The 18381-nt window shown below is 43.2% G+C and overlaps 1 protein-coding gene across 1 annotated transcript in view; it reads right to left on the bottom strand.

Annotated features, from left to right (window-relative positions):
• The window catches only part of MAD1L1 (mitotic arrest deficient 1 like 1), a 1314438-nt gene that overhangs the window by 731418 nt on the left and 564639 nt on the right, over positions 1–18381 (bottom strand). Inside the window, exon 15 of the mRNA XM_030212095.1 lies at positions 11665–11755. Coding sequence (XP_030067955.1) covers positions 11665–11755 — 91 coding nt within the window. The remainder of the gene's footprint in view (positions 1–11664; positions 11756–18381) is intronic.

Below are 18381 nucleotides of genomic sequence, written 5' to 3'. Positions count from 1 at the left end.
GTCACACACAATGAGTTTTTAGCATTATCTAGAGAATAAGAAAAAGCAATGGCAACTCTTCATTATTCTAGGTGGCTACTCTCGGCTGAAAACTTACATTGGTTAAAGAAAAACTGCCATTCACTCAGGTTGTACTCATGAATGTTGTAGAAAACAGTGATAAAATTACATAATTCAACTCAAACTAGATTTATAGAAACATGATGGCAAATAAGGGTCAAGTGGCCCAGCCAGTCTATCCATCCTCAGTAACCACTAACTTTTCCTTTTCCTAGGGGATCCCACGTGCCTGTCCCACGCTTTCTTAAATTCTGACACAGTCCTTGTCTCCACGACTTCCACCAGGAAGCCATTCCACGCATTCACCACCCTTTCCGTGAAAAGGTTTTTTCTTAGATTCCTCCTAAGCCTAAGCCTGTTTCCTCTTAACTTCATCCTATGCCCTCCCATTCCAGAGTTTTCCTTCATTCGAAAAAGGCTCTCTTCCTGTGCATTAATGACACCAAGATATTTAAACATCTCTATAATATACCCTCCCTCCTGCCTTTCTTCCAGAGTATACATGTTGAGGTTCATGAGCCTGCTCCTATATGTTTTATGACAGAGACTGCTTATCAATTTAGTAGCCACCCTCTGCACCAACTCCATCCTGTTTGTATCTTTCTGTAGGTACGGTCTCAAGAATTGCCCACAGTACTCTAAATGGGGCCTCACCAGAGACTTATACAAGGACACTATCACCTTTTATTTCTGATGGCCATCCCTCTCCCTATGCAGCCAAGCATTCTTCTGGCTTTGACTGTCGTTTTTTCTACCTGCTTGGAGTCCGTAACGTCATCAGACACTCCCAAGTCCCGCTCTTCTTTCATACACAGAAGCACTTCACCCCCCTATATTGTACCGCTCCCCTGGATTCTTGTAACCCAAGTGCATGACAATCCAAGTTGCCAATTATCTGACCATTCTTCAAGCTTCGTTAGATCTTTCCTCATGCCATCCACACCCTCCGGGATGTCCACCCTATTACAGAGTTTGGTATCATCCACTAAGAGACAAACCTTACCAGACAACCCTTCCACAATATCACTCACAAAGATGTTAAAAAAGCCAGCCCAAGGACTGACCCCTGTGGTACACCTCTGGAAATATCCTTTCCCTCAGATCAAGCTCCATTTACCACTACCCTCTGTCTCCTTCCATTTAACCAGTTTTTAACCCAGTCAGTCACTTGTCCCATACCAAGGGCACTCAGTTTATTTATTAGTCGCCTGTGCGGAACTGTGTCAAGGCTTTGCTAAAATCCAAGTATTCCGTAGTAACATAGTAAATAACGGCAGATAAAGCCCTGAATGGTCCATCTAGTCTGCCCAACAAGATAAATTCATAATACTCATAATACCACATCTAGCGCACCTCCCAAATCCATCTGTTTGGTCACTCAGCCAAAGAAGTCATCAATCAGGTTTGTCTGACACGATCTGCCTCTAGTGAAGCCATGCTGCCTCGGGTCCTGCAGTCCATTTGATTCTAGAAACCTCACAATCCTCCGCTTTAGAAGTGTTTCCATTAGTTTGCTCCTGGGTTTGTAAAATATTTCATTATTTAATCAATCTGCCATGGAAATATACATTTCATCTACTAGAGATATAACTGAAGATGGTATGGGTATAGGTCATAGATTTGATGACTACCTTCAATATAAATCTATTGAAATAGCAGATATTTTTCAAGTTTCTTCAAAGATTTTCTTTCCTGCCCTTTAAACAAATGTCCGAGCGGTTTACAGTCTAATTAAAAAGTGGAAAGAGATGAGAAATGAATATCGACAACAACGTTTAGGGAAGGGGGAAGAACTACAATTTCAAAGAGAGAAGAGGGGGAGGGAAGCACATAAAGACAACAGTCTCACATCCAGCAATTCTCGCAATCAGATTTAAGCATCAGTGAAAAGGAATGTTTTATAATTGACCTTAAATTGTTGTAAGGATGTTTGGAGTCTGAGATGTTGCAGCAATAGATTACAGAGCTCCGGTTCTTGGGCCACCTGGTGGAGTCATAAACAATTTCCCTAAAGAAGGGCACGATGAGCTGGTTTTGCTGTGACAATCTGAGTGCTCCAGACTGTCAGTAAAGAGTTAAGATCTGGGAGAGGAATAGAAGTTTGCCAGAGGTGTAGATCTTATATAGTAAAAGGATTATTCTATATACAATGTGATGTAAAATCGGCAACCACTGGGCTTCTCTCAGAAGTGGCGTAACTTGATCATACTTTCTATGTCCTGTAATTAGTTTGATGGCTGTGTTTTGAAGGTGTTTCAGACTCTTGACCCTTATTCCTTTGTAGAGAGCATTGCAATAAATCGTTCATTAGTGATCACACAACTCAACAAGAATGTTCAATGCAGAAGGATGTAATAGTGACATAGAATGAACCATCCTAAGCTTATGAAATAAACAATTGACAACTGCAGAGATTTGAGAAATGAATGTGAGAGGGTTATCATGATCACACCTAGGATCCTTGCATATTGACTAGTCTGGCTGCATTCTTGGTTTGTTCCACTCATGGCTCTGATTTTGCATTCATTACCACAATTCTTGGGCATATTGGTGCTTCATATAAGTATGGGATTATATGATATTTAACTGTCATTTAGTTAGTTTAGTTTATTAGTGTTTGCTGTACCGCCTTTGCCAACTTAGCAGATCAAAGTGGTTCCCAAAAAAAATAAAAAACAAAAAAAACAGAGGAGATAGAAAAGAACTACAATCTATATATATAAAACTCACCCTCAACGTTCTATTATCTGATGACATCACTGAAGCCAAGGTTCGTAAGTTCGAAGCTCTGAAGCCAACAAAATCACAGTCTCGGGGCCCCGCCCTCGCATCAAACGTTATGATGTTGAGGGTGGAGGCAGAGCAATTCACTCACATCGACGACGGCCAGGGCGCCGCAATGGGCCACCCACTGACGACGAAGGTGCGTTGGGTGGGGGGGCCACAGTCACACATCGACGGCGGCCACGGCGGCGCAATGCCCTCACTAACAACCAAGGTTCGTTTGGTGGGGGAGGGGGCCACAAGAAAGCCTTGCTAGCGCGTTTCATTGGCTCCAGAAACGGGCCTTTTTTAACTAGTATTTATAGAAAAGATAAAAGCCATACATACAAGCTACAATCAGGGGCGAGATTGGACCAGAGAAAGGGAATGGGGGGGGGGGGGGGGGGGGAAGGGAAGGGAAAAAAAGGGGCAGGGGGTAATGTACACCTGGAAACGAAATAGCCAAATACAGAAAAGAAGAGAAAGAAAAAAAACCCGGTTAAGTGGTATCAAAAGCTAAGGTAAAAAGCCAGGTCTTTAAGGCTACTTTAAATTTACCATACAATGATTCATATCTGATTTCTTTCGGAAGAGAGTTCCAATGAAAGGGAGCAGCAAAAAAGAAGGCACAGTGGCGTGTGGACTCCAAGCTGGCCTTTTTTGGCACAGGGAGACCCAAGTGCAAGCAGGAGACTAGGGAATAGTACGACTAGAAAGATAGTCTAAAAGCCCTAAAACTGAGCGTGAGAAGTCTGAACAAGATTCTTTGTTCAACAGGAAGCCAATGACGTTTTGTTTTGTTAACAGAGGTGAAGACTGCTCAGAACGACGACGTGCGTGACAGATAAGATGAACAGCTGTGTAAACTTCACTGTGTTGCTCAAGGTGTTTTATAAGATACACAGATTGTATTTGATATAGTCCGTAACTACGCATTGCATATACTATGCACAAAAGGCAGCTATATTGTTCAGGGATGGTTTGTTTTGACAGGCGTGGGTAGACTGCACACAGAATGTGAAAGGTACGTGACAGTAAGAGCGAGCGGCAGTTAGACTTGGCTGAAGCTGGGATGGATGAATCTGACAAAGTAGTAAAAATTCATGGTAGGCTGGTCTACCTGTGTCCTAGGATTTTAGGTGGGGTGGGGTGGAGTTGAGGGCTGGACATCAAGGTGGCACAGTAAAGCACAGTGGCATGACCTGCTTGTGCTCCGGTAGGCCAGGTGGGTTATTTACCACAAGCAGGGAAGCAGACAGACTGACTGACTCCAGCAAGCGAGTCCACCTGTACTTTTGCAATTGGCCCTTTTTAGTATCCCAAGGTAAGTGTAGTTCAAGGGGGTAATTTTATGAAATCATTTTCTCACATATGTGGCCACTTATAAACTACATATAAAATACTGATCAGTGTAGAAGTACATGAGATGACATGGCAGTGCATACTTTGCCAGTAAGCGTGAACAGGGATGACGTTTGGGTGAAACATGGGAAAAATTCGGTGTGCACTAAATTATAAAATATGTTAATCTATGCACATACATGAATAATCCAGGTGTAAATGTCTGCAACTGCAAGGTAGACATGATTTCTGCCACTTAAGCTAGTATTTTATAAAGGAACATTGAGTAGGAGTCTAAAGGACCCTTTTACTAAGCTGCGCTAAAAAGTGGCCAGCGCTATCACTAGCGTGAGGCTTTCACATATGCTGAGCCCACTTTTAGCGTGGCTGTAAAATGGCCGCATTTTGTCAATTAATGGCCACATGCTAATTTCCCTATTAGCGAGTGGCCGTTAGCGTGGGAGCACTTCTCAACGCCTGTTTTCTAGGAGGTAAGGGCTCCTGTGCTAATCACATGCTAATTGGCTGGCGTGTGGCAATGTAGCCGCGCTAACACATTAGCACAGAACACACCCACTCTCCGCCCCCCAATATACCTCCCGCGCTAAAAAATAAAAAAATGCATTTTTTAGCGCGCAGGAAGAGTGCATGCAGATGCCAAAACTACCATGGGACTCCTGAGCGTAAACACAGTTAGCGCTGAGCAGAAGAGTAGCCTAATGGTTAAGTGGAGGAGTGGCCCAGTGGTTAGGGTGGTGGACTTTGGTCCTGGGGAACTGAGGAACTGAGTTCGATTCCCGGCACAGGCAGCTCCTTGTGACTCTGGGCAAGTCACTTAACCCTCCATTGCCTGCCGGATTGAGCCTGCCATGAGTGGGAAAGCGTGAGGTACAAATGTAACAAAAATAAATAAATAAAAATAATGGTTAGTGCAGCGGGCTTTGATCCTGGCAACCTGGGTTCAACTCCCACTGCAGCTCCTTGTGACACTGGGCAAGTCACTCAACCCTCCATTGTCCTAGGTACAAAAATTTGATTGTGCGCCCTCTAGGGACAGAGAAAGTACCTGCATATAATGTGTACAGTGCTGCGTATGTCTAGTAGCGCTATAGAAATGATTAGTAGTAGTAGCAGCTGCAGCTTAGTAAAAGGGCTAAAGAAGTGTCTAACTATTACCCTCTTAAGTCTACTGGGTGTCTAGTTACAAATACCAGACAAAGAAAAACAACAAAATGGGAATGTTAGTCTCTAAAGAAGGCTGCTGCTTGGCTAGAAAACATGCAAATTAAACGATACGCCAATCTCCTCGCACTGCTAAGTGGTATCAGTCCAGAAAATAACTTGGCAGATGGGTTTTAAGTATCTCAAAGATTGCCTAATGACCAAGTTGACATTGTTTACCAATTCAGTGATTTCCTCTTAATTCCACATGCTGAGTAGAGAGAAGCCACAGCTGAATTGCCTGCCCCTGTGCAACATGCTACCACAACAGCTATCATGAGATAATTATGCCAGCTAGGACCAACAGCAAATATAGCGTCCTGCTTCTTGTATTACTGTGCAGCATCTTGATAAACCGAGCCAAGTGCTTTTATCCCCTTCTGATGACTGCAACCCAATTAAAGGAGAGCTGGGTGACAGATCCTGCGCTAAACGCAGCTCAGCAGCAGCGCTCAGCAGCTCTTGCCTGTCCGCTTTATCAAAGCTGTCACTTCTCCCATCTCCAGGAATTGGTAATAAAAAAGAGATTTGATTTGCTTCTAATAGGTGTCAAGATAAAATCAATGACTTGTCTGAAATCTGGGTAATTTCAAACTGGCAGGTTCTCTGCCATGAAGCAATTTACACAAAAAGTGACCTGGGGGGTAGGGAGGGAGGAAGGATGCAAGAAAGCAGCTTCAGAGTCGAACGGTCCTGCAAAAACACAAACAGAATCTGATGGCAGAAAATCAGTTGTATAACTACGACGTTTGCATTCAACAGAACAAGTGAATTTTGTTTTACTTAAATATTGAGAATTAAGATGAAGAATATTTCTGCCATTCTCACTTTCCAGATGCAAGTTAAGGTAGGTTAGCTATTTAAATTGTTTTGGCCCAGATTCCAAGATTAGTTTAGATAAGTCCTGGCTCTCCTGAAATCCTCAAGTTCAAAGAGACTAAATAAATACTGCATACGGGATTTCAGAGCTGGAAGAAAGACATATTTATTGATTTTTGTTACATTTGTACCCCGCACTTTCCCACTCACGGCAGGCTCAATGCGGCAGGCTTGCCCAGAGTCACAAGGAGCTTCCTGTGCCGGGAATCGAACTCAGTTCCTCAGTTCCCCAGGACCAGAGTCCACCACCCTAACCACTAGGCCACTCCTCCACTGTTGCTACTATTTGAGATTCTACATGGAATGTTGCTATTCCACTAGCTGCTATTCCACTCCATGTAGAAGTCGGCACTTGCAGATCACCAATGTGGCCGCGCAGGCTTCTGATTCTGTGAGTCTGACGTCCACGTCAGACTCACAGAAACAGAAGCCTGCACAGCCTTCTACATGGAATGTTGCTAGTGGAATAGCAACATTCCATGTAGAATCTCCAATAGTAGCAACATTCCATGTAGAATCCCCAATAGTAGCAACATTCCATGTAGAATCTCCAATAGTATCTATTTTATTTTTGTTACATTTGTACCCTGCGCTTTCCCACATGGCAGGCTCAATGCGGCTTCCATGGGGCAATGGAGGGTTAAGTGACTTGCCCAGAGTCACAAGGAGCTGCCTGTGCCTGAAGTGGGAATTGAACTCAGTTCCTCAGGACCAAAGTCCACCACCCTAACCACTAGGCCACTCCTCCACTGTTGCTACTATTTGAGATTCTACATGGAATGTTGCTATTCCACTAGCAACATTCCATGTAGAAGTCGAGATCACCAATGTGGCCGCGCAGGCTTCTGCGAGTCTGCGCAGCCTTCTACATGGAATGTTCCTAGTGGAATAGCAACATTCCATGTAGAATCTCAAATAGTAGCAACATTCCATGTAGAATCTCCAATAGTATCTATTTTACTTTTGTTACATTTGTACCCTTTGCTTTCCCACTCATGGCAGGCTCAATGCGGCTTCCATGGGGCAATGGAGGGTTAAGTGACTTGCCCAGAGTCACAAGGAGCTGCCTGTGCCTGAGGTGGGAATCGAACTCAGTTCCTCAGTTCCCCAGGACCAAAGTCCACCACCCTAACCACTAGGCCACTCCTCCACATATAACATAGTAAAACGTTGTCAAATGCTACATGTACAGTAAACTATTCCACAGCAAAAAGAAAGAATCCAGTGATTGAACTGCAGGGCTCTGATGCAGAAGAAATCCTGGGAGATGAGTTCAAAATACTCTTCTTCCGCTGACATTTTGAATGACCTTGGAAAAAAATAGTTGAAAACAACGTATTGGTCTTAATCCCACTCACCACCCTTCTTTACCCACAGAGGCCTCATGTAATCCTGGCCACTTTCACAACTTCTTACCTCAACTGTCTGCTGCCTATATTCTAGGCTGTGTTAAAATGCCCTTTTACCCTCCTTATTCCATGCTGCAGTGGTTCTACCAAATAAATCAAGTATAACTTTAAAAAAGAAAGAATGCTTTGGAACAAGAGTGCAAGGGAAATAGACTCAGAAGCAACATCACAAAATCTTTCTTCCCTTAAATGCTGATAGATGCACGGGATGGACTCCTTGTGAAGGCAGTAGAAACAGGGCCGCCAAGAAGGGGGGGGGGGGGGGGGACCAAAATTCCCCAGGCCCGGGCCTCCAAGGGGGGCCCGGTGCTGGGGTCAGGCGGCCGGTGCTGCAGTCCCCGGTCTCACCTGCCTGCCCTCGGCTCCGTCGACAGCCCCTCTCCGACCGCCAGCAGGTCTCCTGCATTAAAATCGGCAGCGCCTCAGCTCCGTGTGGAAAGGCAGATCGCCTCCCTTCGGGCCCTCCCTGTGTCCCGCCCTCGTCTGATGTAACTTCCAGTTTCCGCAAGGGCGGGACACAGTGAGAGAAGGCCCGAAGGGAGGCGATCTGCCTTTCCACAATAAAGCATATAAATAATCAGGAGGGAGAGACAGATCAATTAAATTCTCCTGAGAGTTTGGACCTTAAAAAATTCTTGGAGTCCTCTCAGGATAATATTATTAAAAGGGTCCCCCCGTTGTTGGTCTCTCTTAGCAATACTGAGAAGATGATGCTGGTTTTAAAGACATACTTTAAAAAGAAGACATTACCTTTCAAACTATTCTTTTTGTTTCCTGACATATCCAGGCCTACTCAACTGAAATTCAAGGCCCTCTTAATGCTCAAGCCTAATGACTTGGCAGTTGGAAACACCTTTTTCTTTTTATAACTTTATTGCAAAAATAAAGGGAATGGGGAAACGGAATTGGGACTTGATATACCACCTTTCTGTGGGTTTTGCAACTACATTCAAAGCAGTTTACATAATATATACAGGTTCTTATTTGTACCTGGGGCAATGAAGGGTTAAGTGACTTGCCCAAAGTCACAAGGAGCTGCAGTGGGAATTGAACACGGTTCCCCAGAATCAAAGTCCGCTGCACTAACCACTAGGCTACTCCTCCACAAAATATAAAATGAAAACATCAAAAACAATGGAGGATGACACAAACATGGAGTGGAGGAGTGGCCTAGTGGTTAGGGTGGTGGACTTTGGTCCTGGGGAACTGAGGAACTGAGTTCGATTCCTGGCACAGGCAGCTCCTTGTGACTCTGGGCAAGTCACTTAACTCTCCATTGCCCCATGTAAGCCTGCCATGAGTGGGAAAGTGCGGGGTACAAATGTAACAAAAAAAAAAAAAAACATTACAAGTTAAATTTCCCCCTCCCACTTCCCTTATCCCCCTAAATGCCTCAAGGTAGCAGAAGAGCTCACCCAGCAGACATCCAATGAGCGTTCAGTCTTTATTACTAAATCTCCAAGTTTGATGATAATCCTAAACCCTACAAAGATGCCCATTTTTGAGGGCCGTCAATTCAGACATTAAGAAGAAGTAATCCAATTTACAAAATAACACTGTCATATCAAGTGCCATCGGCCACTTCCATGCCGCTGCTCAGTGGCGTAGCAAGAGGAGGGGGGGGGCGGGAGGGGCGGTCCGCCCCGGGTGTCAGCTCAGGGGGGGGTGCTCCCTGCCAGCTCCCCCCCAATTGGCGAATCGACACCCCCTCACGCCTGCCCTGCACGTAAAAGAAATGTGGACCGTCGGGCCTTCCCTCGCTCTATCTGTCCTGCCCTCCGCTGACGCAACTTCCTATTTCCGCAAGGGCGGGACAGACAGAGTGAGAGAAGGCCTGATGGTCCACATTTCATTTACGTGCAGGGCAGGCGCGAGGCACTGCACCTCCCGATATTCTTTTTAAAGGTAGGGTGCGGGAGCTGGTCGGGGGGGGGGGGGGTGTCATCGTGCTGCACCCGGGGGGGGGGGGGGTGCAACGGCGAACCACCCCGCCCCGGGTGGCATCCCCCCCTGCTACGCCACTGCCGCTGCTAAAGCCAATCGAGCAGCGGTAAACAGATGGACTGCCAATCTATGTTGTGAAGGCTTAACCCCCAACAGGTTTGTGATGAAACAGCTTTAAGGGGTACTAGATCCCCAATATCTGCTGCACCAATCCAATAACATCCCCCTAATAGCTTTGGATAACAGGACAAGGTCCATCAAATATGAAAAATATTTTCTACTATACCACAGTTGTGCCAACAAAGGCCTGTGCCAGATTTAAAGATCTTTAGAAGACTTTGTGCACTGTAGTACCACCGATATAACATTTTATGACCATTTCCAATCAATGTATTACCCACTGATTATTTTAGCAAATATTTAAAACTACTTCCCATTTCCGCCACTCATGCCACTCCCAGATTCCTTTCCCAGTGCTGTACATAATAGTCCAGAGGGGAATATGCCAAGACCAGCACCTGATAGATTCAGGAGATACAACCCCTACCCTCCTCCCCCTCTCATAGCCCTCTGCAATAAAGTCTCTTCCAGACTAAAATATCCTCGTGCCATGCGAGTAACGTGGAGAGGCATTTTTGATATGACGTCTAAGTCCGACTTTGCACATTTTGCACAAAATGTCCAAAATCAGAACAGGAAAGGTGGTCATTTTCGAAAAAGAAAAAAGTCTTTTTTTTTTTTTTAATTACTGTTTTGAACTAGGTTTTGTGCTTTGGACGTTTTGTTTTTGGTCCATTTTCAGGAAAAAAAAAAGTGCAAAACGTAGAAAATCAAGCCATTGGGATGTAGGAGGAGCCAACATTTTTAGCAGACTGGTCCTCTAGACATCCCGGAAGAGCAATGGGGCACCCTAGGGGGCACTTCTGTGCACTTCATAAAAATGCTCCCAAGTACACCTCTCACCTTTGTTCCCTTATCTTGTCTCCTGAGTCTTCCAAAACCCACTGCCCCCCACTACAAAAGGCCTTATGGGTGAAGGGGGCACCTATATGTGGGTACAGTAGAGCTTTGGTTACTTTGGGAAGGGTCACAGTTTCCACCACAAGTGTGACAGGTAGAGGGAGATAGGGACCCGAGTCCCCCACTCCTTAGTGCACTGCACCGACCACTACACAACTCCAGGGACAGGAATGCTGCTCTATAACATCTGAGTCTGTCGGAGGCTGGTCATATTTTTATTCACATTTTTAGGGGGTGGGAGGGGGTCAGTGACCACTGGGGGGGTATGGGGGTGGCCATCTGGTCATTTAGGGCATCTTTTTGTACCTTATTCATTATAAAAACAGGTCTAGTTCAAAACATCTTCGTTTTAGTTTTGATTTATTCCATTATTGCTGAAAAATGTCTCTCAGGAACGCCCCAATCCTGCTCTAAACATGCCCCCTTGAGGTTTGGATGAACAGTATAGAAAAACATCTGAAAAATAGGTTTTGAAAATACCGATTTGGATTTTTTGGTTCAAATGTTGCTTTATGCCACTTTTTAGATGTATTTCTCTTTCGAAAATGAGCCCCATAGTTTCTAGTTTGCCTATAATGAAAGAGGAGACACCTTTTTCTTAACATTTCCCTGCAAGTGTCCGGTTATGTATGAAACCAACCAAGTAGTGCTAGCAGGCTGGCGGTTGTTGGTTATTATCTAGCAAGGCCACAGGCACCTAAGAAGAGAGATGATCAAGCAACAGTCAGTAATTTTAGTGGTAAGGTATGAGCAGATTGGGTGTTGTGCTAAATACAGGATCTTGTATGCTTATCTACCCTGGACAGTAGAGGACCAATAGAGAAAGCAGAACCTTGATTTGGATAAAGAATGATATGCTGCAAGACATCAAGCTTCCATAGCTGAGAGCTGCAATATATTCTTGTAGCATGGATAAGAATAATTGGGCCGACTGGATGGGCCAATTGTCTCTCTCTCTCCCATCATCTACTAAACAACCACATCTTGGTTTCACTCTCACCTTTAGAACAAAAATCTATGCATTTACCTGAAGGCTCAATCTTTCCAGCCTCATCTCTAACACTTTATTGGCTTCTTCCAGTTGACCTCGCTCTGCCTCCAGCTCCTCGATCTTCAGTCTGTAGAAATAAGAGGACAGAAAACTGAAAATTGGTACTAATGTACCCTTCTCAAACATATTTATGAGCAAATTAAATCTCCAGTATGACTTTCTACAATGATAATTCCCAAACCTATCCTGGAGGATTCCAGCCAGTTGGGTTTTCAAAACATACACCACAAATATACATGAAATAGATGGTCTACAGCATTCACGTTTAGAAAGTCAATTGATTTTTCTCTCATAGACTTATGATTAACTCCTTTCAGAGACGGAAAATCTAATATCAATCGTTGCTTGTTTCATGAATATAATAATCTCCTACACGGAACAAGCAATAACGTACAGTATCTGAATTTAGCCCAGATATACTTTCAAAAACTACACGACTTTAAAATAAATCCGACGCTCAACTTTCAGCAAGTGCAGATTGTTCAGTAATGTAGTAACCTTAGCATATTTTCCCTTCCTGTAGATTAATCGAGCTGTAGTATTCTGGAGCAACTGAAGTTTCTTTGTTTTTTTGACCAGTATGTGAACAGTACAGAGAGGTATAATAACCCAGAGTGGGTAAAAGAACTGACTAAGCAATAACTCTGAAATTAGGGCTGAAACTAGATCCGATAGATCTAAGTTTATGCAATGCACAGAAAAATTATCTTACCAGTGCATTTACCTGATGTTCTAGAGTCAATTTAGAGTCTAGAATAATTCCAAAGTTAAGTTATTTCAGTTTAAATCATTTTTATTAGAAAGTACAGAGACACATGTTTCAAAAGTATCTTTAACAGCATATCTAAAGTGAAATCATGTATATCAAGCATTAAACATTAGTAGATATTTTATGAGGAACACCCCCCCCCCCTTTTCCCTCCCTATTTACCCCTATTTCACAGGTTCGTTGCCCATCTTAATACATAATCCTAGAAGCCTTACATCTATTCCCTCTCCCTTTCCCCTCGTTCTTCCCATGGTCCTATTCCCCTCCCCTCTTCCCCCCCTACCCCAATTCCTAAAAATTGCACATGAAAGAACAGTCAGCTCACGAAAAGGAAGGAGACTCTAAATGCTGTAGTATTCTGGTTAGCTTGTTCAGTGTCTGTCGTTTTATGGTGGGTTGAAGTGTATTCCAATACCTCTGCCACACTATTTGAAATGCAAGCACATCACTATCTCTGCGCGCCGAGATGGCTATCCCACAGAGCTCTAAGTTATTTCAATTGCTATTTGATTTTCCTCGGAAACATATTTCCTCATATGACATGGTACTTCTATTCTGCCAACTGCCAACAATTAGGTTCAAAGCGTATTCCAAACACAAATTGGATATTACAAGTAAAATTTCTGAAATAGAAAAGTCTTTACATTTTATCAAAAAGAAGCATATATAGGCATTGCCCTTAACATAATAGGCAAAGAGCACCATAAAGGAACAGCTTGATAAGAAAAAGATAGTTGTAAAGATCTTTTGTATTTTACTCCGACAAATGATGGAAAATAAAGAAGATAATTATCTCCAGCACTAGATGAAGTAGGAGATAAATGAAAACAAACTAATTTTATCAGATAATCCAGACACAGACCATCAAAAACGTTGTAAACCCAGCAGGCTAACAAACGAAATTTGAGCATCCATAGGGAGCCAATATAACTTAACCAAACATGGAGTGGCATGATCAAATCTTTTCTTCCTAAAGACCATCTTAGCAGAAGTAATTTATAAAACCTGAAATCTTAAAATTAGTCGAGCTGACAGCAAACAGTACATACAATTACAATAGTCTAAGGAAGATAGAATAATTGATGGAACCAAAATGGAGACCTGTTTCTCTGTCAACAAATGCATGAATACGCCTAATCCATGACACTGACCTGCAAGTATCTTAGGGGGTCTTTTACTAAGATTTTACCTTGTGGTAGAAATCAGCTGGCGGTAAACGCCGAGACGCCCATAATGGGTGTCTCAGCGTTTACCGCCAGCTGATCTCTACCGTGAGCTAAAAACGCTACCCTGGCTTGTAAGAGACCCCCTTAGAGATTTTTTTTCTACCTTCAAGCTCAAACCATGTGATAAAACTAATTCTGTGAGGACAAGTGGAGTAGGAAATCCAAAAAATGACTTTATTGGTAATATAATGACCACCCGACATGGCTGTGTTTCGGCATCAAAGCCTGCATCAGGGGTCAAAACCAGGAATATAGCGAGCTCAACTGTGGAGCACCTGTATACTCCCATACAGGTGCTCCACAGTTCAGCTCGCTATTTTCCTGATTTCAAGGAAAATCTTAATTCATTCGATCTTTAGGTTATAACCAAGCGATAACTGAAGAAGATTTGTTTTGCCGAAACACGGCCGTGTCGGGTCGTCATTATATTACCAATAAAGTCATTTTTTGGATTTCCTACTCTACTTGTTCTCGCTTTTTTGGTTTGTGTTTCTGCTATACTGCGTGAGGACCTTCCGCCTCATTTTTTGTTTTTTAAAACTAATTCTGTGTCAGAAAGTACACACCTGCTTTCATATGTTTCCCATTATCCTTTTTGCTACCCCATATCCATTCCTTTCCATCTTCTTACGCCTACCTCCCAACGCTCATTTCCTTCTGCACCCAATTCCTCCTATGTTCAATCTACTTATCCGTTAACCCCATTAATTTTGCGTTTACTGTATATTCTTCTTACGACTTTGTAATTCTTTATATTGTTACTATGCAAGCTGCATTGAGCCTGCCATGTGTGGGAAAGCACGGGGTACAAATGTAATAAATAAATAAATAAAATATGGCTGAAAATCTACCTGCATTATGCCTTCTTTTACATGCACATATTCAAAGTCTCCAAACTACGTCCCTTACTGGACAGTACCCTAATATTACTCACTTCCTCTTTACTAAGGTATGGTCTAGCACTTCTGATATTTAAACAGCGGTAACCATCTAATTGCAAGTAAGGGCACAGTAAATACTCAAGGCAAATCAATAGACTTAGGGCTGCTGTGCAGCAAATGCGACAAAGCCCATAGGAATTGAATGGGCTTTGTTGCATTTGACCTTGCCAGGAATGGCTACTGCGGCTAAATAAAAGGAGCCCATAGAAACACTGGCATCCACTTACGAAAATTTCTAGGACCAATTTAAAATGCGCTTATAATGGAGTCTGAAATGTAAATACTGGTACTCCTTTCTCTCTCAAAAATTCCAAAGCACAAGGTCGCAATAATTTTGTTTCATTAAGAAAAGTAGAATCCTGCAGTTGTTGTTGTTTACTCACCACCTCAAATGTACGCGCGCAGAAACTTAATAACTAGGGATGTTTTGTTCCCTTCCATAGCACCAACAAACCTTATAAAGCAGCAATACAGGGGGCCATTCAGAAAATGTGTTGCTTGGATAGGAAATTATTGAATGTGAAGGTAGTACACTTGCGGAGAAGAGACCATTAAAGGATCCAGATGGCAATAAGATGGTGTTAGGAAAGGAGAGAAGAGATTTCCAGCAAGTGTGACTAATAGACATTGGCAAGTACATGAATTTCTCTTGAATTACTGTAACTCTGCACAGTAGCTAAAAATCCACAGACAACATTTAGGATTTACTAGAGCCAATGTTTGACAGCAGGAAAAAAAAATCTGATTTGTTCCAGTCCAACAGGCCTTGCCACGGCTGCTACTTTACGAAATAGATATACCCTCTTTTCCGTACTGCTTTAGAGACACATTTTTTTCGATTAGCATTTGGTCCGTAATGACGACTCAATTTTTGGCACTAAACCTGCAACTGGAATTGCAACTGCATTACCTGTCTGATTTGGTGTATTTGACTTATGAATGTTAGGATGTTGTTTGATGCTTCTCTTGTATGGAAGGTACGTTAGTTTTTCTTTCCTATTTTAAATGCAATTCTTTTTATGTGTTATTAGAATTTACAGAAGTACATAAGTATTGCCATACTGGGAAAGACTAAAGGACCATCGAGCCCAGCATCCTGTTTCCAACAGTGGCCAATCCAGGTCAGAAGTACCTGGCAGAAACCCAAACAATAGCAACATTCCATGCAGAACCCCAAAGAGTAGCAAGATTCTAGAATTCTAAAGAACAACAAGATTCCATGCAGAATTTCAAAGTGTATAGCAACATTCCATTTAGAACCCTAAAGAGTAGCAAGATTCCATTCAGAATCCTAAGTACATAAGTGTTGCCATACTAGGAAAGACCAAAGGTCCATTGAGCCCAGCATCCTGTTTCCAACAGTGGCCAATCCAGGTCAGAAGTACCTGGCAGAAACCCAAACAATAGCAACATTCCATGCAGAACCCCAAAGAGTAGCAAGATTCTAGAATTCTAAAGAATAACAAGATTCCATGCAGAATTTCAAAGTGTATAGCAACATTCCATTTAGAACCCTAAAGAGTAGCAAGATTCCATTCAGAATCCTAAGTACATAAGTGTTGCCATACTGGGAAAGACCAAAGGTTCATCGAGCCCAGCATCCTGTTTCCAACAGTGACCAATCCAGGTCACAAATGCCCGGCAAGATCCCAAAAATGTACAAAACACTTTATGCTGCTTATCCCAAGTCCACTTAATAACGGTCTATGGACTTTTCCTTTTGGAAGCCGTCCAAACCTTTTTAAAACTCCGTTAAGCTAACCGCCTTTACCACATTCTCTGGCAACGAATTCCAGAGTTTAAGTACACGTTGAGTGAAGAAAGATTTTCTCCGATTCGTTTTAAATTTACTACATATTTGTGAACCATTCTGATTTGCAGTGAAATAAGCTACGGTATAGTAGAATAATAAACAATAAATAATATATATATACACACACACAAACTATAATCTATACATGTTTACTGCAGTTCCAATAAACTGTTGAAACCAAAACACTTCCTAAATCCACCTTATTCTAATGCAGTGGTTCCCAAACCTGGTCCTGGAGGCACCCCCCCAGCCAGTCAGGTTTTCAGGATATGCACAATGAATATTCATGAGAGAGATTTGCATGCACTGCCTCCGCTGCAGGCAAATCAATCTGATTGGCTGGGGTGCCTCCAGGACCAGGTTTGGGAACCACTGTTCTAACTTGTTCTGCTACATCTTTCCACCTCTAGAAATAATGAAGGAAAGGAATACTGGAAAGCAGGGGGAGGAAGCGGCTTGCTGTACAGAATGACGGAGCTTAATATCTGTTTTATTGCTGGCATGGAAGTAATAACACTAGAAAAGAAATTCACATTTAAGCTTATAAAATGTCTAGTGAAGGAGATGTCTATTCTGAAGAGGTGAAATATAACACAAATAAGTCTTTATAGGTTTTCATCGAAAATCTAGTTTATGATCTAAAGAAAAGGGAAACAAACGATTCTAATAATAAAACATGGGATCAGCTCAAACTGATTACAAACCTAAAGTGTTTCTCCAAGCTGAAGCTGTGGAACTGAATATTCACACAGGCTTTTGGTTTGCAGAGTTATAAAAATCAAAATTATATTACAATGGTTTTCTTCCAAAATGAGATACCGTTAAGACCGGAACTCTTCCTTTAGCATAGAACCGGGGTAGACAAACATTTTAGCACAAAGGCCGCATGAAAGGCCTCATTAGGGCAGAGGGAGAGACCAGTGGAAAGTTGGAGAAGGTGTGAGGAAATGGCTTGATGCAGCGACTTCTAGCCATGGTCAGCCTGGTCTTACTGCCACGCACTGGAAGTCAACCTCCATGGGTCAGAACAAAAGCCCCCACAGGCAGCAGTGTGCCCATATCTTACATACAGCAATCGAATATCTACAGGTAGACAATGGCATAGCCTCCCAGTGGATGTGCTGGAGCAAGGATAGTATCTCAGTTCAAGAAAGCATGAAATTTCTAAGGGCAGGGAAGGGATTGTAGAGCTTAAATCAGTGGAGGAGTAACTTAGCGGTTAGAGCAGTGGGCTGAGAACCTGGGGAACTAGGTTCAGTTCCCACCGCAGTTCCTTGTGACTCCGGGCAAGTCACTTAACCCTCCATTGCCCCACGTACAAAAACTTAGATTGTGAGCCCATTAGGGAAAGAGAAAGTACCTGCATACAGGGCCGATGAGGGGGGGGGGGGCATGGGGGACAAAATTCCTCGGGCCCGGGCCTCCAAGAGGTGCCCGGCGCCGGGGTCAGGCCGCCAGCGCTGCACTTCCCGGTCTCACCTGCCTGCCTCCTCGGCTCCGGGCCCCCTGCTTTCGAAGCGGCAGTCACAGATCGCCTCCCTTCGGGCCTTCCCTCCCTATGTCCCGCCCTCGCTGAAACAACAGGGAGGGAAGGCTGGAAGAGAGGCAGAGACCTATCCGAGCAATCCATGACCACCTACCATTCAGAAAAGCACTAAAAACCCATCTATTCAAACAAGCCTACCCAAAAGACCCAGATTAATCTCATGACCCATCTACCTTACATATACTGAAGAGAAAACGACATTGACCCAGAATCTAACTCCCTCCTTTCTCTATCACCTGTCTCTACCTACCTACCCATCCATTTACTACCCATCCAGCCTTCTATTATGTTATACTTAATTTCCTACTTTACATAACAAAATTCTGTGTTACCTATTACTATGTAAGCCGCATTGAGCCTGGTTTTAGTGGGAAAGTGCGGGATACAAATATAATAAA

Source organism: Microcaecilia unicolor, chromosome 8, assembly GCF_901765095.1.
Source record: "Microcaecilia unicolor chromosome 8, aMicUni1.1, whole genome shotgun sequence".
Classification (NCBI taxonomy): domain Eukaryota; kingdom Metazoa; phylum Chordata; class Amphibia; order Gymnophiona; family Siphonopidae; genus Microcaecilia; species Microcaecilia unicolor.
Note: the sequence above shows the minus strand (reverse complement) of the source record. Positions and strands in the feature narration are given on the sequence as shown.